At 34.3% G+C, this 21,656-nt stretch overlaps 2 protein-coding genes across 3 annotated transcripts; one reads left to right on the top strand and one right to left on the bottom strand.

Moving 5' to 3' along the window:
- Positions 1 to 2,230: 2,230 nt before the first annotated feature.
- LOC112277235 (DNA replication complex GINS protein PSF3) lies at positions 2,231 to 4,217 on the top strand. 2 transcript variants are annotated; one of them, XM_024509338.3, is made up of 6 exons: positions 2,232 to 2,394; positions 2,655 to 2,726; positions 2,846 to 2,946; positions 3,285 to 3,377; positions 3,599 to 3,738; positions 3,867 to 4,217. In XM_024509338.3, exons 1-6 carry the CDS (start codon positions 2,350 to 2,352, stop codon positions 3,989 to 3,991), a joined length of 576 nt encoding a protein of 191 aa, XP_024365106.1. In that variant the 5' UTR covers positions 2,232 to 2,349; the 3' UTR covers positions 3,992 to 4,217. The 2 variants fall into 2 exon arrangements, with proteins under 2 accessions (XP_024365108.1, XP_024365106.1); XM_024509340.3 differs by lacking the exon at positions 2,655 to 2,726 and having other exon boundaries at positions 2,231 to 2,394.
- A 6,238-nt stretch (positions 4,218 to 10,455) lies between these two features.
- LOC112277318 (cellulose synthase-like protein D3) lies at positions 10,456 to 16,297 on the bottom strand. Its single transcript, XM_024509467.2, has 5 exons — positions 15,903 to 16,297; positions 14,177 to 15,272; positions 13,080 to 13,884; positions 11,981 to 12,973; positions 10,456 to 11,739 (listed from the first exon to the last, which is right to left on the bottom strand). The coding sequence occupies exons 2-5, from the start codon at positions 15,127 to 15,129 to the stop codon at positions 10,960 to 10,962; spliced, it is 3,531 nt and encodes a 1,176-aa protein (XP_024365235.1). The 5' UTR covers positions 15,130 to 15,272; positions 15,903 to 16,297; the 3' UTR covers positions 10,456 to 10,959.
- Between the last annotated feature and the right edge of the window lie 5,359 nt (positions 16,298 to 21,656).

Below are 21,656 nucleotides of genomic sequence, written 5' to 3'. Positions count from 1 at the left end.
ATTATTTCAAAAATAATATTCTAAAATATTGATAATTTTTTTCAAAAAATATTTTATATAATGTTTTTTTATCAGATTATATATATTTATAATAAATAAAATTAATAATAATTTTGTAAACTACTTGTTAGATCACTTAAATAAGGTTCAAAAGAAATCAAGATTCAATTATGTATATTAATTAATTTCAAAAAAGTCCATTGAATAGTCAAATAATTAACAAAAGAATGTAAAATTGACATAGATTGACTCTTTAAAAAAATAATAAAATAAAATAATATTTTTTAGATAAAGAATTATATTAAAATAATTTAATATAAAAAACTCAACTATTTAAGAAGAATAAATGTTAAAGTTGGTTAGAAAATAATTTATTATAATTCTATGGAATTCCAAAAATCACTTACCTTTGTACAAATATACTCTTAATATACTTCTACATAGTTTTTGCAATATATTTTTAAAAGTACTTTAAAACTTTATTTATCAATTATTTAAAAAAAAAAAAAAAAAAAAAGAAGACTCTTAAATAAGGTATTGTCACAAATACAACCAATACTAGAAATTACTTGAAAAAGAGAAATTAGGTAGAAGTAAGTAAAAGTTGATAAAATTATAGAATATCTTATAGATGATTTTTTTAGAAGCTTCTTAAACATAAATTTGACTTTATATATGTTTGTAGGTGATTGGTCGGTTGAAAATTTAGCCTACAAGTTGGCCATATGGTGTACATATAGAAAACTTGGCTTGTAAGTTAGACATGTATTCCGTAAGTTGAATACATGTTGAAAGTCCTATAAACATTGTCACATAGCTCCTAGTTAAATGAAATATATAGAAATAAGAGTAAGATCTTCTTCATTCTTGTCAATTCCTTTTTTGCTTCTAGTCTAGTTTAAAGAGTATCTAATTTATTTTGTCTTTAGCAATAGCTATTTTAATTTCATCTTAAATATACATGCATTCTTATTTCATTTTTTCATCTCTCTTTTATATACATCTCACTTACTTATGTACATTCTTTGAGTACTTGTCCTTGATTAAAAAAATTCTTATTTGTATATTATTATTGTAATTCTAAATAATTATAAGAAAGATTTATATTATTCCAAATTTTTGTATTATATTATCTATTTTTAATTAAATAAAATCAAAAAATAGTATTTTTAGTAATGCTTGTATAAATTTATTATAAAAAAATATTTTTTTATTTTATTAAAATATCTAAAATTTTCTTTATTAGACATAAAATTCTATGAAAAATCAAAAAAATATAATTAATTTTTTTATTTTTTATAAGAAGTGTAAGTCAAGAGTACTATTTAGAGACATATTTATTTTTTTTAAATAAAAAACTATAAAATATTTTTTAGAATTTTGTTGTAAACATACTAACTAACTAACTGACTAACTATATATATATATATATATATATATTTCTTTCTATCAAATAATCTTTCAAAACTAATAATTCCTAATAATTAATCAAGATTTTGGAAAGTGACTTTATGATGTATAGTTAATAACATGTCACTTTGCATATATTTTATTTATTTTTATTAAAATTTAATAATTAATAAAGATAAGTACTTACATGTGATTGAATAAAGCAAGGCCATAAGGCTGACAAAACTATATAGCCACTAAAGTAGAAGCAATTAACCAAGATAATAGGACCTTTGCAAAGTGGATTTCTATCCAATCATCAAGGAATTGCCTTTAATAATTAATAACCTCTAATGATATATATACATATATATATATATATAAAAATATGCAAATGGATGATATTAATTAATAAAGAAAAAACTATATATATATTTATATATCAAAAATATAGTTTTAAACACATTTACTTGTAAAAAATTAACTTCAGAAGACTATACCTTATAATTAATGTTAAGATTCTTGAAATAATATTTAAATTTAGGAGAACTCTTTGAAATATACTCAGTATATTTTAAGAAACATCCAACTGTATTTGCAACTTATAATGCAATGCCAGTCATTTAATTTAAACATGAATTTCAACACGGAGGAAAAAAATATTGAAATATGTAAAATATATTAATGTCTCAAAGATCATTTCTCAAAATAAAACAATGTTTGCTGCGATCATGGATACATGCACTTTTGTGCCACGTCACGCTCCAAACAAACCATGCTCGATTCGCTGGGATTCCCGCCAAATCCTACAATTCGATTTCCCGCGGCTTGCGAAGCAGGTCCCGCGCTTCGTGGATGCTCTCGGCGTTGGTCTGCGTGGGAAATCCGACCGCATTTTGATTCCACAGGCTTCGCAAGCTCCGCGTCGGGCCTCGCCTTGCAGATGTGAAGGCCTTGGCGATGGCGAACTACTACGACATCCAGGACATTTTGATGCAAGACGAGGTGGGCTCGCAGCTCCTTGCGTTTGGGTTGTTTCCTCTGCTGGGTTTCTTGTTTTGCTTGAATCATTTCATTTGTGGGGCACGTCGTAGTTGCGGAGTTTATAGAAGGATTATTGGATGCTGAAGGAATTCTGTCTGTTATGCAGTTCCTCTCTTAACGAGTCTCTCCCTGCACTGCGTGTGTTCAATTGTAGGATTTTCGTTTGTTTTTATTGTGAGCAATTTAGAGGGTTTTAGTGCTTATATGAGGGATTTTCGCAGACTGTGTCAACCGTGTTTCTTCACAAGGCTAATGGCGCTGGATTTCTTGACCCGTCGTCAGAGGATAACAACGTAAGTGTTTCGAAATTCACAGGAATCAGTTTTAGGGTTTCCAGCCCACTCGAGATGTGCGTGTGGAGCGAACTGTTGAATGATATTGGTTGGGGGTTTATTCTGCTGATGTTTCTCAGGTCGCTCGAGGATCTGTGGTAGATCTCCCCCTTTGGTTAGCCCAAGATCTAGTCCAACGGCAAATTCTGCACATAAAGCTGCCCAGTTGTTTCAACGCTAGGTACATCTCGATTCACTATTTCACATCTTGAAGCTTATTTTCATGACGATGGTGCCAATCTTCCCGACCTTTTTGCCATCTATGAGTTAGATCAGGTCAAAAGCCATCTTGATCAATGAGTTGGAGCTTGAGAACCATGGCAGAACATGTCAAGCCAAATTACTGATTACTTATGATAGTAACCGAATTCTGTTTTGGGAAAGTTGTTAGAGGATACACAAGACCTCAAGTCTCATTTTTAAGGACAACACCATAGGATCTAATCGGGTACTTTTATTTCACTTCAGACATGAACAGTGCAGGCCTAATTTGCCTCTGATACTCGAGAATGTGCTCAGGGTCCGCAAGGAAGTGCAAGCAGATCCAGCATGTGTAGATCTTCATAGCAAGTGCCCCTTCTACTATGAGATGGGCTGTAAACTAGTTGAATTGTGAGCCTTCTCCTTCTACCTCGTTTCCTTAAGTCGAGTTCAAGAATGTAAAGATTCGTACAAGAAATATTCCTCATGAAATATTGTGTGATCAATACAGTAAACACGGCTCAAATACCCTGTTATTAGGTGATGATTTTTTAAATTGTGAATGACGTTATTGCGCTCATTTCTTATGTCTCGTTTTTTGTAACATATCAGTTGCTATTTATGGATGACAGGAGCGTGGATCCTACACTGGGACCTTTCCTGTTGACCACTTTGCAAGGGCGTTACAAAGACCTGTTGTGCAAAGCTCTCACAGCTACTTTATCCGGGAATTTAAAGTTTTTACCTCATCTCACTGAGGAAGAAACTCGACGTGAGTTTCTAACCTGCTGCATTGTTTTTAAGTTCGTTGGATATAGTAAATTATTTTTGTATTAGCGTGTGTTCTTCCGTCACTCATCATATTCATGCGCTGACGGATATGGAATTTCCCTCTTAAAGTGTTTGAAGCAGGCCGAGATTCTGTGAAGGCTTTCAAAAAATGGCGACTGCAAGGGCCTCGAATCGAAAAGGCAGCTATACTTGGAAGAAAAAGGAACCGTGATGCCACTCCAATATGGAGTTGAACAGTTCTTGTTAGCCCACACCTTGTTCTGTGGCCTCTAATTCATGACGAGATAAGTGATTGCGCGACTGACTCAAAAGTGATCGGTTATGCAAAGACTTCTCTGAATCCCTCTGCTCATTTTACTGTAACAGTTTCAACTTCTCCGAGTTGGCAAGTGTGGGAGTGTAATGCTATGCTTACACTTCTACAAAGAGGAATGTACATACAATCGCTTTTGAAGTATGCTCAAAGCAGTCCTATTCTGGTTAAATGAATGAATTTGTGACTTTGGAAGCCTACAGATTTTCAAGTCTCTCGACCCGTGCATTTGAGTCTATATCCAGCCTATTGCTGAAGATATTATGAGTGCCTCATTGGGCAACTGTTGCAAATGCACGCAGGTACGAGTCTCTCATTTTCATGCGTAAATTAGTTCCTCCCATTAGAATGTGTTGTGTAAGTGAGTTTGCAGGGTGGCCTTGAGATGGGCATTCCAGTCTGCTGCAGTACAGTTGGACTGGTGAAACGCGAGGTACGTAACCAGAAGTTAGCGAATATGCTTTGATATTGAATTATAAATTTTACTTTTGAGTCTCCCCCCGCGATCTTTTGTTTATTGAACGAGATATGTCCAAGTTAATGTCCATGTGACCATCAACAAGTGTACCTGGCTACCTGTCATGTAAATTAGCTAAGTTGCGAATGGAGATCCTCAGCGTCTACAATGAAGAAAAAAATTAGAGCCCATGTTTCTGCATCTCTCAGCAGATTGGCTTTGTCTCTGCAATTTGAGATATACGTAAATACAATGGGCTTATGCTTGTTTGTTCATTTATTGTAGTGTGTACAAATGTGTTTAAAATATATATATATATATATATATATATATATATAAACAACATTTATTTTGCAAATAGTCCTCTTTCACTTGATTATACATATTCCGTAATCAATCAAAATCTCTAAATCAATGAAAGTAGTACAATTACAATTTGTGTGTTTTTTTAAAATAGCCTTTGCACTTACATGTCCTTTTTGCTACTTGTGAGATGTTTGATTTGTTAATTTATTATTGAACTACCAAAAAAATATGAAACACTTCAACATTTCAATTATAGGTGTATTCAATATAGAACATGATATTTTAAAATATATGATAATTATTATAATGAGAAATAATTTTTTTAAACAATTAGTGTTAAAAAGTAATTTTTATTATTTTTGGTCAAAAATAACCACTTAATAAAATAATTGTTTAATAATTTTAAACTAGTATATTATATTTTGTAAAATAATTTAGATTTTAAACGGATGAATGTAATCTTTTTAAAAAAATTAAAAAAAAAAAAAAAAAAAAAAAACTATTAGATTTTAGATTTTATTTCCATTGAATTTCTTTTTTAGAACAAAGTTAAATATAAATTATTATAATATTATAAAATCAAATAGTATTTTCAAAATAATTTAGTTGTATAATTATATATATAAGAATATGTTATAGAAAACATAGAAATATTTATAAAATATAAAATTCTACAAATAATCTTTTAAAGTATTCTTTTTATATATATAGCTATAATAAATGTATATACTTAAAAAATATTTTTAAAATTTTAATTTTTGATGTAGTATGTTTCAAATCTCTTGTTAAGTAAGAAAAGACTCATTGTTGTCAAAAAAGATTGAACTTATATTATAGAGAACATGAGCACATTTCTCAACATTATCTATAGAAGTAATGCAACCACAAAATAAAGAGTATGGCTTTCAAAGAAGATAATATGTTGGAAAACAAGTTTATTCAAATATAAAAGCAATTGTGTAGTTAAAATCTTGTAAAACACCTAGTAAAGGTCTAATTTTCTTTAAAATCCTTTCATTGTTTTACAATGGATGTTTCTTTAGGATCTAATCATCACCAAACCTCTACCTTACTAGATTCAAGAGCATTAATTTTTTTTTTAGATAAAAGATTTGTAAAAAGATATAATATATCTTTTTACAAACTAAATCAATACATATAGAAGTCATAGATGGTCATTTGTTGTCTTTTGAAGATATTATCTATAAAATCTTTTTTATAAAAATAACAACTAATAGTCATAATAATTTTATGATATTTAATCTTATTAAATCTCCTTCTAATTTACTCATTATGGATTTATCATGGATAGAATAGTATAAACTTCAAATAGATTGGATATCTTGTAGTCTTAACTTTTTCTAAAGCATAACCAAGAGTTTTATTAATCAAATACAAAATCATGTCTAATACAACTAAATTCTTATTTGTAGATGCAAGAGCTTTTTTTCATATTGCAAAAGAAAGGCTATCTTGTGTTATTTTTGTGACACCTATTTTTAATGGTGGAAAGACTTCAAGTCACATTTTAAGCCAATATCAAGATTATTAAGATATTTTTTTTAAAAAAAATACAAATATTCTTTCAAAATATTGTTTCTTAGATTATTCAATTGATTTTCAAGAAAGAACTCAATTTCCATTTAGGTCAATCTATAATTTATCACAAAATAAGTAGATGAACTTAACGAGAACATTAATGAAAACTTGGCCAAAAATCTCATATACCATTCAAAATCTCCAAAAAAAGCTCTTATCTTCTTTATAAAAAAATAAAAAAATTATTATAGATGTATGTAGATTATTGAAGGCTCAATAATACTACTATCAAGAATAGATATCCTATATATTTGAACTTCTTCAATAATTGAATCAAACTAAGATCTATACAAAAATACATCTATAAAGAACATACAATCTAATATATATATATATTAAAGAAAGAGATAAATAAAAGATAATATTTTGAATTAAATAGACATTTTGAATATAATATTATGCTTTTTGGATTCAAAAATGCACCAACTACTTTTCAATATCTTTCAAATATTTTTTTAAAAAAAACGTTTGGATAATTTTGTTATAAGTTACGTAGATGATATTTTAATCTATTCTAAAAACATAGAAGAACATGAACTTTAAGTTTGTCATGTATTACAAAAACTTAGAGATGCAAGACTACACATCAAATTGAAAAATATATCTATATCTATATATATATATATATATATATATATATATATATTATTCAAATCAAATTCCTAGGACACATCATTTCAAATGATGGTTTTATGATAGATCAAGAAAATTCAAACTATTATAGATTAAGTAAGAAAAGACTCATTGTTAACTTTTTTAAGGCATTTTTTACGAAAATAGATGCATCAAACTTTACTTTAGGTGCAATATTATCACAAATGGAAGCAAATGATATACTTCATCTAATAGCTTTTTATTCATAAAAGGTTTTAACAATAGAAATCAAATACAAGATCTATGACTAAGAACTTCTAACAATTTTAGATTTATTTCATAAATGACACCATTATTTAGAATGTGCTTTAAGTTTGGTCATTTTTTATATAAATCTGAAGATTTCAAGTATTTTATATCAATACATATTTCAAATTTTTTCCAAATCCATTAAAGCATGTTATTATTAAGATTTGAATTTAAGATCATGTATCAACTAAAAAAATAATAAGATTTGTTAAATAACCTTTCTAGACATTCTTATTTTATATTAAAAGAAGGAAATACAACTTTTGATCAACAAAAAATGATTCTTTTGAAGCCAAAGCAACTTAATCTTTTAACAATAGAATCAATATTAATTGTTAATTCAATATTTTTCAAGTAAGTTTAATGAAGTACATTTTCAAATCTCTTTATTTATGATATCAAAAATAGTCTATCTAAATTTCATAATACTTTCAAGTTTAAATTCAAGAACAATCTACTTTATTTCAAAGAACACTTATATATTCCAGAAGATAAAGCATGATTATATATTCTTTAAGTTTATTACGATTATCTAGTTATATAATATTTTCGATATAATAAGATCTTAAAATTAATATTAAAAGATTTTTTATTAATTCAAATATGAAAGGTAATTAAAAACTTCATATAATTATATAATATTTGTTCAAAATAAAAAATTCTTTGATATTGATCTTACAGACCTTCTTCAACTATTACCACTACCAAAATAATTATGAGTTTTTATTTCTATAGATTTTATCATAGATCTTCTATTTTCAAGTCTTCATAACTTTAAATTTGTAATAATAGATTATTTCACAAAGATAGCATATTTTGTATCATGTATAAAATCTATCACAAGTAAATAAATAATTAATTTTTTTAATAACATTAATTGCTATTATGGATTATCAATGAATATTATATTAGATAAAAAGATTCAATTTGTATCAAAGTTTTAAAAAACTCTTTTTAAGATTTTGAAGGTAGACATAAAATTATCATTGGCTTTTCATCCTTAAATTGATAGACAAAAAAAAACAAATAAATCAAGTTTGAAAGTAATATTTGATGTATACTATCAACTACCATCAAGATGATTGAATAAATCATTTATTATTGGTAAAATTTTCTTATAATAATATGATACATTTTTCTACTCAATAAACATATTTTTTTTGTTAATTATGATTATCAACTATAACTTGATACTTTAGACTTTTCAAATATCAAAGTGGTCTTTCCATCTTTTAAACGAAATAAAGATCAAAATATGTGGTAAATATAATTTGTTGTATATTAGACTTTTTCAATATGTAATTACTGCTCTTTGTGGCACTTGTCTCTAAAAAATAATAATAATAAGGATAATGTCATCAATACATATGTTTATCTCAATAATTACTCAAATAATATAAATATATAGAAATAAATAATAGTAGATAAATTTATTAATATCTTGTAGAAAAGCTTTTTAAACATGGCTTCACCTTTATATGTCTCTATAAATAATTGATAGATTGAAAATTTGGCCAATAAATTGACCATATGTTGCACTTGTTGATCACTTGTAGTACAAGTTAGATATGTGGCATATATATATATATATATATCAAAAGCTTGTTGTACAAATTAGATACATGTCTTGTAAGTTAGATATGTATTAAAGGTCTTTTAGAATATTGCCACATATATTATAGTTAGATAGTATATATGGAGGTAAGAGTGAAGTTATCTTTATTTTTATAAACTCTTTTCTTGCTTCTAGTCTAATTTCAAGAAACTATAATTTTCTTGTCTTTTAGTAGTAGCCATTTTAGTTTCTTTTTTTTAAAAAATAATATATATTTTTACTTATTTATTTATTTTTTTTTAAAAAAAAAACTCATTCATTTATATTCTTTAAATTCTTATCTTTGATATCTAATTTCTAAAAAGTTAATAATATATATGTAATAGTTATAAAAAAATATATACTAATTTTAGATATTACCATTGTCTAACATTCTTATTGAATATATCTCCAAGAAATTCTCAATCATTATAAATTTATAAAGGTAAGAATGCTTATGCAAATGTTGGCAAATCTTTGAAGTCTTCACGCAATTAGTATACTATTAATTAGACGCCAACCAATTACAATCTTTGTAGCAAACTTCTATATGATTGTTGCATATTATGTAACCTATTAAATACTTTTTTTTTTCCATTCTATGAAAAAATCAATAAATGTACAATGACAAGGATGTTATTAAACTCCAACCACTATTGATTAGATACCTACCTGGGCATCCAAAGAAGCATCGCACTTGTACCAAAAAAGTTGAACAAGAAAAGTGTGTTCTCAAGTATAGCCAATGTGATGGATATAGGCATAACCACTTGATTTGAAAAGAGCCGCACCATAGGAAAAATGGAGGAGTGTGCAAGTTATATAGGAGCAAAACCAAATGAAGACATGTTTCATTACCATATTCATGCAGGGATTTGTATTCTTGAAACATTGGCATATTAGGTTTTATATATATATATATATATATATATCACCATGAGAATGAATAGATGGATCGATTGACAGGCACGAGGATAGATGAACAGAATGAAACGTAAGTGGATGAAAATGGATGAATAACGATCCCCACAATCGAACCGTGTCTAAGTCCCTGTTCAGCATACTGTCGGTGCACCAAGACCGTGTCTCCATCAACGCCTCTTCGATTCCCGATTCGACTTACGCATACAAAACATCAGATTGACTGGTGGACTGGAGAAAGTCAACCCCGGGTATCTATGGGAATCAGTCCAGGCGGCGTGGATAACAGAACCAAGGCCAAATTGTGGTGGCAGATTTGGAAACAATGGACCCTCAAGAATTTGCTCGACTGTGGGGAAGGACGAAAAATGCTACCAAATTTGGCAACTTAATTGATCACATGTTATAAAAGCGTTCGAGAGAACTTCAGTGGCTCACAGAACATTTCGAAAATGACTGAAGCAAAAGAATCGTCATGTGCGACACGATCTCTTTCAGAATATAGAAGCCACTTGGAAAGCTTATCTTTAATCTGCATATCTACTTCTACGTGGCAGTTATAAACTGTAGCTTAGCATTTAGGCACAGCAAATTAGGATCAGAGTTTGAGGTTTCAAAACTGGGTCAAATTTTTTATTGAACAAATGATCAACTCTACAGAAGATGCAACGCGCTAGGCCCATGGACTTGAATGCCTAAGGTTCATCTTACCGAACTCGATGCATGAGGATCGCATTAATCACCGTTCGCAATGAGCAATCTACACTGCGAGGGGCGATGATTCGTCAGTGGTTATGACCGGCACCTGCAGTTCTCAACGCCGCGTGCTTGCTCCGCTTGTTTTTCGTTTCTCAAGATCCTTCTTTGCGGCTCACAGCAGAAAAATGATGTGCACCAGAATTCCTTACTCTGGGTCAGTTCCCACAATTTTCGATACAGCCGCACTGGATCTCTCCGAGTCCAGTTTTGCAATCCTCAAGGCATGTGTGCGTGCAAGGGACCGGAAGTGATAAGCTGAAAGTGAGCTGGTCCGATGCTAGTCCAATGTCGGGCAAGTTAGCGGTAGCTATGCTGTGCAAATTTCTGTTGGAAATTTGCTAAAGAATTTTCAAGGAAAGGAGAGGCCGCCCCCAGTGACAGAAGTTCCTGAAGGCGGATTTATATACACCCACATGAGGGAGATGATGACGGAGAGCAAACCTGACCACACGTAGATAATGGTCGGAGTTTTGCCCTTGCGGCCCATGAGGCCCTTGGCAAAGGGGTAGAGATGAGAGAGCACCCACAAGGAGAAGAAGACGCCGCCGATGAGCTTGCTCCACTCCGGGATGGTGCTGTAAATCTGGCGCGAGGTGCCCACCGCAATAGCCACTACGTTGGTGATCATGATGGTGATGGGAGGGATCATGAGAGCGCTCCACTTCACCACGTACAGATCGGCAAACTCGTCATCCCCCTCGTCCCCAGTTGCCTTGGATGTAAGCGTGAAGGAGATGTCGACCCCGGCGATGACTTTCAGGAAACCCTGAAAGACGGCAGCTAAGTGAGCGCTCGTGCCACCGATCACCCAGAATTGCTCATTTCGCCACCATTCCTCCAGCGTGATGCCAGACCACTTGACCTCGAGAAGAGCAAGCATACACAAGGTGATGGTGATGGTGAGGAGGTAGACGAGGAAGGTGATGTTGAGCTGGTACACGATAAACTGGCCGGAGAAGAGGGAAAGGGCGGGAAGGAAACAGTAACAGAGGAGGAAGATTGATGTGAAGGGGTAGATGCCGACATTCAGATACGCAACGCGCTGCAATAGTTTCAATCGTGGGCTTCCGAAAAGGGCGTTGTTGCGGGAGAAAAAGATTTCAACCGACCCTGTTGCCCACCGCAGTACCTGCAAGATTCGTGATGGAGTGAGCTACGACATGGAAAATGATGATTTCTGATATCACATGGATAGTTCCACTCCCATCATCCGCAAGAAGCAGTCCATCTAGCTATTGAACTGAACGTACTGATGGGTATGACAAAGATCATCCAAGGATAGATGTCTTGTAGACTTGCGAAATTCTGACCACAATCGAGACATCACTAATACATTTTCTTTGAAAAAACGCTAGAGAAAATGTACTAACCTGGTGCAGCCGATCAGTCAGATTAATGGGCGCGGTTCCACGAAACGCATCACGCTTTGTCACGCAGTAAATCGATCGCCAGCCACGATTATGCATCCGGTACCCTGTGACAACATCCTCCGTCACAGACCCATAAATCCACCCTACACGCCCTCCCCACTCGGTCTTGTCCTCGAAGTAGCAGGAGATCACATTGATTGCCTCTGCGATTGTGGATGCGTCCAGGGGCTCTCGAGCAACAGTCAAAGCACCTGCTGGGCGACCGTTTTTCACACCGGGGTCTGCGAGGGGGCGCCCCTGGAACTGGGCAATTGGAATCGACGCAACAAATGATGCGGAGTCCCCAAATCGCTTCGGTAACATCATAGCTTCGAGTTCTTCTTCTTCCTCGGCCACCGTAATTGCACCATGCAACGCGCTGTCGACCTCTACTTCCCGCCTGGGTGCAACTCTCTTCCTCTTTTTCTTTCCACCGCAGCAGATGGTCTCCCACAGACCTGGATGTTCTTTGTAACGGGGAGGATCAAACCCATAGAGGGCAGTCCTCCGAAAGACGCACCCCGTGCCCACGTACACAGGTCCCTGAAGCCCATCTAGTGCCCTCATATTGACGTCGAAGAAGACGGTATTGTGATTCGCGTATCGATCGTTAGGGTCTACGCCTTCGAACCTCTGGGGAAACTGGATGTAGCACAAGCGGTCACCGCCCCTGTCCATGAAGAAGCACATCGCCTCCCGCAGTGCAAGAGAGTTGTAAATGTAGTGGTCGCAGTCCAGATTCAGAATGAACGGCCCGTTAGACATGATGGCGCTGGAACGCACAAGCGCGTTCATGGCACCAGCTTTCTTGTTGTGGTCGTACTTGGGACGCTTCTCTCGGGAGACGTACACCAACATGGGAAGCCGTATATCGACGTCCGAGGTGTCGATAATGTTCTCTTCGGACTCTGGGCTTCCCATAAGTGGCTCGTACGTGGGCGGGGCTAGCATTACCTACATCAGATGAAATTGTTAGAAACATCATCCTTAACTAGGAGCAAGTGCGGAGGCAAGAAACGCCCTGAAACATCCAGATTAGTTCGTGAATTGAGTTTAGTACCTGAATAATTCCGGCGTGGTCGCCACGACCGTGTTCTTTGCCAGCCTGTGTCCAAGTGCCTGGCCAGTGCGTCCCATCCGCCATCCACGTAGCTTTGGGCACATTGAGTGGTTCGTAAGGATCGAGCCCAATCTCAAACTGATCCCGCTTGGCACGAAGCTCTTCGTGAGCATTGTAAGCGTCTGACCTGCGGCGGATGGCATCCGGAAGGCCATTGATACGCACCTTGAACTCATCATATTCACGCTTCACTCGCCGGCGGTCTTTCACGAAGTCTGGACGACTCTTGCCCTTCGTTGGATCGCCTTTCAGGAGGAAATAAGTTTCAGGGTTGCGGGGCTCAATGTCATGCTTTCGGCAGAAAGGTACCCAGATACGGGAGAAACTGGCAGCTTCTGCCAAGGCTTCGAAGGATAGCAGAGAACCACCATCATCAGACAAGTAGCAGGAGAGTTTCTCGAGAGGATAATCAGCAGCTAAAATAGAGAGAATGGTGTTTCCTGTGGTGAGTGGAGGTTCTTTCTCAGGGTCAGCAGAGGAGACGAAAACGTCGACTCCGGGGAGGTCTGAGCGACCATCTGGATTTGCCGGTGATGGAGACTCAAACTTTTCCTTCAAGACTTTAAGATCCGTCATCCTGTTTATGGGGCTCAACTTCGGCAGCTGATCCAAAATCCATGAGAAGGCGAACCAAATCTCACACACAATCGACATTCCCCACAGCCACATTGCGTCTGGATTGTTGTGCCGCACCCGCCAAGTGAGGAAGAGCCCTAGCACAACCATTCGAATCACCACGAGGAGCCTGCATGCACATCACATTAATTCAAAACATGCGTTAAATATGAGCAAACTACAAACTACACCCCCACTACACAATGAATTCACCTTCATCTCTTTAATTTCGATTGAATTCATCGCAGTAATCCTCACATACACAACACTGCAGAAACAACAGACTGTTCTTTTGGAGTCTGCGAGTCAAACTCAGAAGGGTTAGACGAAGCGCAGGAAAACCTAGAGAGATTGCAGCACAAAATTAGTTCGAAATAGCTATTGCTTAAAAATCGGATATACGAAATTGAGAACTTTCTAACCTGTAAGGACTGAGGATGCCAGGAGAGATTGGAGCTTTTCTTGAGAGAGGCTTCTTGGACTTGTCGACAAAATTTGGGGGACCAGTGCCCATACCAGTGTCAGTGCCACCCCCGCCACCAGAGTAACCATTGTCTTTTGGCCAGACGGCATTGCCGTATCCGTAGGTGCCCTTGGTCTCGTACAACCATCGGGAATGGTCGAAGTCCGAGTATGCGTTGTTTTGCATGAGACTTTGGCTGCCGGGCTTGGCATTTCTCAGGAGAGATAACCGTCGCTCCATTCTAGCTGCTCGCTCGCTGAGAGTGGGCAAACGTTGGAAGTTGCCGGCGCGAGGGCTTTCATCGGGTGTTTTATAATCCTCCTTGCAGCCCGGGCATCGAGCGGAGGGCGTGGCCAGCGCGTCCAAATAGCAATCTCGACAGATACGAAACTTGCACTCACAGGGGAACAGCTCCTCCCCCCGTTCGTCACGAAGTGATTTGCCGTCGCACCCTACCACGCCGCAGATGGTGCCCGGGGCGCAAGCTAGCTGGGGGTGATTCCCCTCGATCTCCATCATTTTGTCCATAACATGACCTCTGGTCACTGTTTCAAACCCACCCGTGAAGATGGTGCTGGAAACAAACTGCTGCTCGGCCTTCCCGGCGATGGCTGGGCTCATGGGTCGCACGCTGGGCGATGTGCCGGACATGCTAGTACCAGACATGTACTGGAAATCGGGAGTGGCTGGGATTTGCACACTATATGCAAACTCCGACGTCACTTCCCCGCCCAGCTCGCTTTCGTCGCGGGAGTACCCCGCATAGCGACCGCTTGAGGTTCGCCGAGCATGACCCGTCGACGCTGGCGAAGTCGACCTCTCTAGGCGGGGACTTCCTCCCCGCGGAATGCTATAGTTCCGAAACGACTTGTTACCAGACATGGAAAGTTTCGGCCTTGTTGGCGACGCCATGGCTGCGTACACCCTTTGTGAGCTCTGCTAGCTCTCCACCATGAAAATCAGAAAACAGATTCTGATGCTACCCTAAATTGTACCAACATAAAGCCTTGCCAACCTCGGTCGATTAAGCAGCTATCAGCGTGTAAAACCCCACCCTGCAGCGATCAGAGGCCAAGGATAAACAAGCAACGTGATTAGGATTGCAACAACGAGTAGAAGCCAGTGACACTGCAACTTCGTCAGAATCGAAAATAATCAGGCAAGTGCCGCAGCTCAAACGTGCCACACTCTCACATCCTGTCTTTAGTGCAGGTGGCAGCCACGGTGAGGAGGTGCCCCGCTGATCGTCGTCAGAAGGGCACTTTGTACTCCACTCTACAGTAATGAGTCACCTGTGGGGGTCAAACAACAGAACAGGGAAACCTAACTATACGCTGAGGCACTGTACCAGATGGACAAGCACAGAGGAAAACTGTTCGTCACGCAAGCGCAACGACCTCATTGACTTGGCCACAACATGGAACAACAACCCAAATGCTTCGAATTTCAACTTCTCAGCACGATACCAATGCGGAGCACGGACAAAACAAAACCCTACAGGGAGAGTCATCTGCATAGAACCACTGCCAAAACTGCAACCACCATCGCAAAGACCTCTACGGAACCCTCCAGGCCATCGCCATGCACCTATCAAAGTTTTAAAAAAATCTCGGCGAGTGCGGCTAAATTAAGAAAATCCCTTCCAGTTGAGCATCAGATTCACGAGACTTGGACAAGGCACCTACCTTAGACACCAACTACCGCTTGCACCACCTCAATTCGACCACAACAAATCTCCACCAAGCCTGAAAGCTCTACACCAGCACTCCTCCAGCCCCCACTCCGCAAACGAATCTGCTGATATGAACACTATCTCATGAGCTCTGACAACTCCTCAATATACTTCGTTGAGCGCTTCAGCACTGTTTCTCTCTTGCTCGCTCTCTCCCCCTCTGTGTCAAGTACGAGAATTTCCCAACTTGATCCCACAGGTAGAGAAGAAAAAGATCGCGCAGTGGCAGTCGCAGGTTGAAAAACACGCAGGGGAGGGAGGGATAGTGAGCGAGGTTTGCAACACGAAACCGCGGCAAGGTGGAGCGAGTCTGCCGCTGGGGTCTGCTCTGTAGTATGCGTGCGCAGCAGGGTCCAGCTTGCGCGCACACACTGTCGTCGACGCCCGCGATGCCCGTCCCAACGCGTCTGCCAGTCGTAATGGGACCGTATTCCGTATGCTACCACGGCAATGGTCAATCTTTCTTCATCGTCCCCGTTTTTCTTTCTCGGTTTTCTTCGACCTGCGGGGGCTTTTGCGACGATCGCGAGGACAGGCCCGGCGCCCCAACGTCCTTCAACGGCTACAAAATAGGTCACAGCTTTCTCCGACACCTCCCTCTGTTTCCCTCAAGTAGATAAATGATCTTTCACTGATAGATGATATTTTGTGGATGGATGACGTCGTTCTCGGAGTTCTGTTCTGGCTTTGTCTTTCCTCGATCCTTCCTCCAATATCCTATCCATCCCTGTGGATTTGTCAGTTTGCTTTTGTATTTATGCTTTTTCTGTTACTTTTACTTTTCGCCTTTTGGACGGCATAGGTAACGATATGGAGGTTCCACACGAATGTTTCCGCTTCTTTTTTTTAATTGTATCTTGGGTTGTTGATTGTGTCATAAGTACAATAAATGTGTTATACATGTCAATCAATCGTTATTGCATAACAATGAATCCTGGGATTTGAAAGGATTAATTCTACATGTGCATGTAACGGGAATCGATTATATGAGCTGTAAATAGCAAAGGTATGAATATTAAGGGAGAAAAAACTGTGGGTAGAATTGTGGGTATGAAAACATTACAAGCCGTACTATATATATATATATATATATATATAGTCAGAAACACATACTCCCTGTTTTATAATATAATAATGAATGGCAATTCATTTCATTACCTTTGTCTGTTCCTTAATACACATATTTTACCAAATAGCTAACAGCTTCTACAATAAAATTTGAATTAAAATTTGAATTCATATGTCAGTGCCATGTAAGACTTAACCATGAAATTGTGTAATTCACTTCACTCTAATAAAAAAACCAAAAGTTCAAATCAAAGATAACCTCGCTTACTGTACTGATTACAAACTCAAGCATTAAGAATATGGTCCTTTTGAAAAGAAAAATAAAAGAATCTTACAGTGAACACACCAACTGCTTGGAGACTCTCATGGATGAATGACCGAATCCGATGGATGAATTACATGTGCCCTGTGATGAGCTTGGAAGGGAACGCGCTCTCACTTCCAGTACCCACCTCTGTGATTCCAGCTGGCACTAGACCAGCCCACGCTACCGCTGACGTGGACCCGCAACTTGTGCTCTTAAAAAATCAACGACCACTTGGGATCTCTCTCCTAATTAAATATTATTAATATATTAATTAAATATTAATTAAATATTACCTTTGAAGTGGTCTAATGCATTAAAAAAATTTAAAAATTAAGAATTGTGTAAATGTATTCGTGAGAATAATATCATTCCATTTCGTTTTTTTTAATACTATAATATGCTATCAAGTAAATATATATTGGAAAATTTACAAAAGTTTAAAATCACCTGATGATTTATTGTCACATATATTGTTTTCCGTTTCCATTGGAAAAAATCTAAATACGAATGGAATATAATTGTTAAAACCTAAAATAGTATATGGATCAACGTTTTATATACATATGGCACTTTTATATATTTGTATTTATTCGTTTTTCCAGATATTTGATGAAGAAAGGTGTAAACAATTAAACAATTAAGACAAAATTAAACATTTTAGACAATTTAGACAATTTAGACAAAAATATTTATCTAATTTTATTCAAAATTGGTTTTCACCCGAATTTGTCAGTGGATATCATGCAAATCATTTTCAGGTTAAAACATGTTTTTTGAACTCATGTATACTTAAACAATTGGCTATCAATATGTACAAAATTTTAATTTATTATTATTACTATTATTATTTGATTACATCGAAAGTCTAATCTAATCTTTAAAAGTCATAATTTTAAAAAAAAAATATAACTTTTTTCATTAATTCATTGTTATGCTTGTTATTATTATTATTATTTACTGATCTGTTATTCCAACTGTACAAATAAATATATACACTGAAACAACAATTGCCACATCATCACCTCATCCATCATCAGATTGTTCATTCATCCAAGGGGGTTGGGGCCTGTGAGCATGAATGATGTCATTTTCAAGGACAGTAGTTGTGAACTGTCAATTAGCGTCGATTGTAGGATTGTGTTGGTGCCATGCTGTTTGTGAGTTTGTCCTTTTACTTTTTTAATTTTTAAATATTTTTAAATATTTTAATTTGATTTTTGTTTCTGGGCTGCCCGGAAATAAAACACGGGACAGCCTGGACGTGGCAGAGTAAGGGGAAATTCAAGGAAGGAGAGATAACCTGGGAGCCACGTGGGCATGTTAAAGCTGTATTCTGGTTGGCTGTCAGAGGACCGACCTCCCCTCGGGCACGGTCATAGGGGCAGCTGGAGTAGGTGCTCTTCTCTATTACCGTTGTTATTATTTACTAAATAGAATCTTTGGATTGTTTTAATATTTTTCTTATCTAGACATATATATATATATATATATATATATAATACTAATATGCACATAGTTATATTCACATATGTAGTAATTGATTTTATTACACCTTCATTGTGCAAAAAGATGTATTTTTTTGCTTTTAAAACTTTATTCTATTGCATACCATATCTCTCATTCTAATAGTAAAATGTGTTTTAATGCATTGAAATGATTATAGAGAAAGACTTTGGAGCTTGAACTTTATTTTGGTAATGAGAATATGTAGGTGATTTTATTTTAAAACTCATTATAATAAACACAAGTTCTTTGCCAACTCTTCTTTGCATCTATTAAAAAATAAGATTTTTGATTTGAAACCATTCATAAGATTCTTAGGCTCAAACAAAAAAAAATCTTTTTGTCTAAGTACCAAATAAGAGATTGTAAAGTTTTATTATTATTTATTATTTATTATTTTTTTCTAATTTAAATTTAAATGATATAAAAAATAATATAAAATTTTTGCAAGAAAAAAACTCAAATAAAGAAATACCATATATAATAGAATTTTATGATAATTCAATGTACTTTAAAATATTAACTTTTATATAATTTATATATTTAAAATTTTAGTTAATTATTTTTTTACTAATAAAAATTATTTGGTTACTTTTATATAAATATTAATAAAAATAGTTAAGATGAAATAATGATTTATAAAAAATAATATTTTAAGATAGAAGAATTTATAATCTTTATACAAATAACTTAGTCTCCTGATTTTCAATGAATTAAATTTGATATATATTTATATTAAGAAATATTTATTTAATTATATCCAATAAAATTTATTTAAGATAAAAGAATTTAAAATTGTAAAAATACATGTGTATTTAAAAAATCTTAATTTATTATCAGATTTTGTTAATAATAAAATAAAAATATAATATGTTGATTGATAAATTATAAGACTCTAAAATTCTAATAAAATCTTAGCTATTTCATTTAATATTTATGATATTTGTCCATACTTAAGATGATATAAATTATATTTTTATAATTATTTAATTTCTATTTTTTATTAAATTTTTTAATGTTATAATTGTATTATTTCTACAACTTTTTGTTGGTATCTATTATTGTTATTATTGTAGTTGAATTGTTTTCTTTTTTCCTTTTTTTTGAAACTTTTATAAAAAATGTTTATGCATGGATTTATGTGGCTATTATTTTACGTAAAAGTTTTAAGAGTTCTTAATTAGCTTATACAAAATTTTATAAAATCTGATTATTATATATAACCTAACTATTTAAAAAAAAATTACATTAAACATAAATTTTGGTAGTAAAAATAGGAAAAATATATTATATCCTTGCTAAAAAAAATTGTAAACAAATCTTTAGTTTTTTTAAATTAAATTAATTTTAAAAATCAAGATTCACAACTTATTAATTTAGATATTTTTTTAGTTTTTAAAATTAATTTAGTATTAAAGAATGTTATTATTCTTTTATATTTCTTAAGAATAATGATTTATCAATTTCTTTTAGTTATTTCTTAAAGCACATAAACTGATTTTTTTATTTAAGCTATTTATCAACTTAGAGATTAATTTAATTTTAATAATTTCTTAATTTTAATTTTAAATTTTGATTAAAAATAATTAAATTTTTTAAAATACAAAATATCTTTAATTGAATTAAAATGATTTCTATATAAAAATAAGACTAATTTTTTAAAATTAAAATTAAAATATAAGCCATATAGTATGATATTATATATATATATATATATATATATATATATATATATATATATATATATATATATATATATATATATATATATATATATATATATATATATATATATATATATATATATATATATATTTTTCATTTTTTGTGCTTCGAATCAAACTTGCTACAAAAATTCTTTGTATTATTTGAATTATTAAATATCTACTTTAGTAAATTTTAATGGTCTTCTCTAAATTTGATATGTATGTACTCATTTTACTTATAATATAGAATATATTTGGTCTAATAATACAATTTCATATAAGTGTCATAGACATATACATTTATCCCAATAGTTACTTATATGATTAGATAGAAGTAGATAAATATAGATTAATTTCATATAGTCTTGTAGGGAAGCTTCCTCAAAGCTTTATAGATGCAGTTTTGACTTTAGATGTATTTATAGGATATAAGCTTGACTAATAAGTTAACCACGTGTTTATAGCTTTTGAGATAAGTTAACTTTTTTTAAATATGTGGCGCCTTGCAAGTTAAGACATGTGGCTAGTAAAGTCAACACATTTTGGAGGTTGTATAGGACATCGCCACATAGCTCTTAGTTAAGAGTGTATATAGAGGCAAGCATGAAGCCTTCTTCACTCTTGTCAATGCCTTTCTAGTCTTTAGTCTTATTGTTTTTGGCAATAGCCATTCTAGTTTGATATTATATCACCTTTTGAGTAACTTTCTAGTTCTCTTCAATAACACAAGAGTGTATTGAGGATTGTCTTTCTTCGAGATTCATGTCCTTATGTCACAGACACAGAAATACAAGCTCGAGATCTAACAAGAAGTTCAAGAAGAACTAGCAAGAACTAGATTAATCAAATGAATACAAGAACAACACGAGAGAGGTGAGCTAGAACTCCAAGAGATGTGTTGTCGAGACTGAAGAACTCTTCAGCCTCGATTCCAATATATACTCCTATTTAGGAAGCTTCTCAAGCAACTTCTACCAACTAGAAAGCTTCTCAAGTGACTTCCACCAATTAGGAAGCTTCTCAAGCAACTTCTACCAACTAGGAAGCTTTTCAAGTGACTTCCACCAACTAAGAAGCTTCTCAAGCAACTTCTACCAACTAGGAAGCTTATCAAGCAACTTCT

The sequence above is a fragment of the Physcomitrium patens genome, chromosome 25 (genome assembly GCF_059467195.1).
Source record: "Physcomitrium patens ecotype Gransden chromosome 25, ASM5946719v1, whole genome shotgun sequence".
Taxonomy (NCBI): domain Eukaryota; kingdom Viridiplantae; phylum Streptophyta; class Bryopsida; order Funariales; family Funariaceae; genus Physcomitrium; species Physcomitrium patens.
The sequence above is the reverse complement of the archived record's forward strand: the minus strand, read 5'-3'. Positions and strand labels throughout refer to the sequence as shown.

What these genes read in the sequence shown, in the direction of transcription:
- LOC112277235 (XM_024509338.3), top strand. Translation starts at nt 2,350, where the DNA reads ATGGCGAACTACTACGACATCCAGGACATTTTGATGCAAGACGAG. An exon ending in CCCAGTTGTTTCAACGCTAG is followed by an intron (nt 2,947 to 3,284) that starts GTACATCTCGAT and finishes GAATGTGCTCAG; the next exon opens with GGTCCGCAAGGAAGTGCAAG. An exon ending in CACTGAGGAAGAAACTCGAC is followed by an intron (nt 3,739 to 3,866) that starts GTGAGTTTCTAA and finishes TCCCTCTTAAAG; the next exon opens with TGTTTGAAGCAGGCCGAGAT.
- LOC112277318 (XM_024509467.2), bottom strand. Translation starts at nt 15,129, where the DNA reads ATGGCGTCGCCAACAAGGCCGAAACTTTCCATGTCTGGTAACAAGTCG. An exon ending in GGCATCCTCAGTCCTTACAG is followed by an intron (nt 13,885 to 14,176) that starts GTTAGAAAGTTC and finishes ATGTGCATGCAG; the next exon opens with GCTCCTCGTGGTGATTCGAA. An exon ending in ACCACGCCGGAATTATTCAG is followed by an intron (nt 12,974 to 13,079) that starts GTACTAAACTCA and finishes CATCTGATGTAG; the next exon opens with GTAATGCTAGCCCCGCCCAC.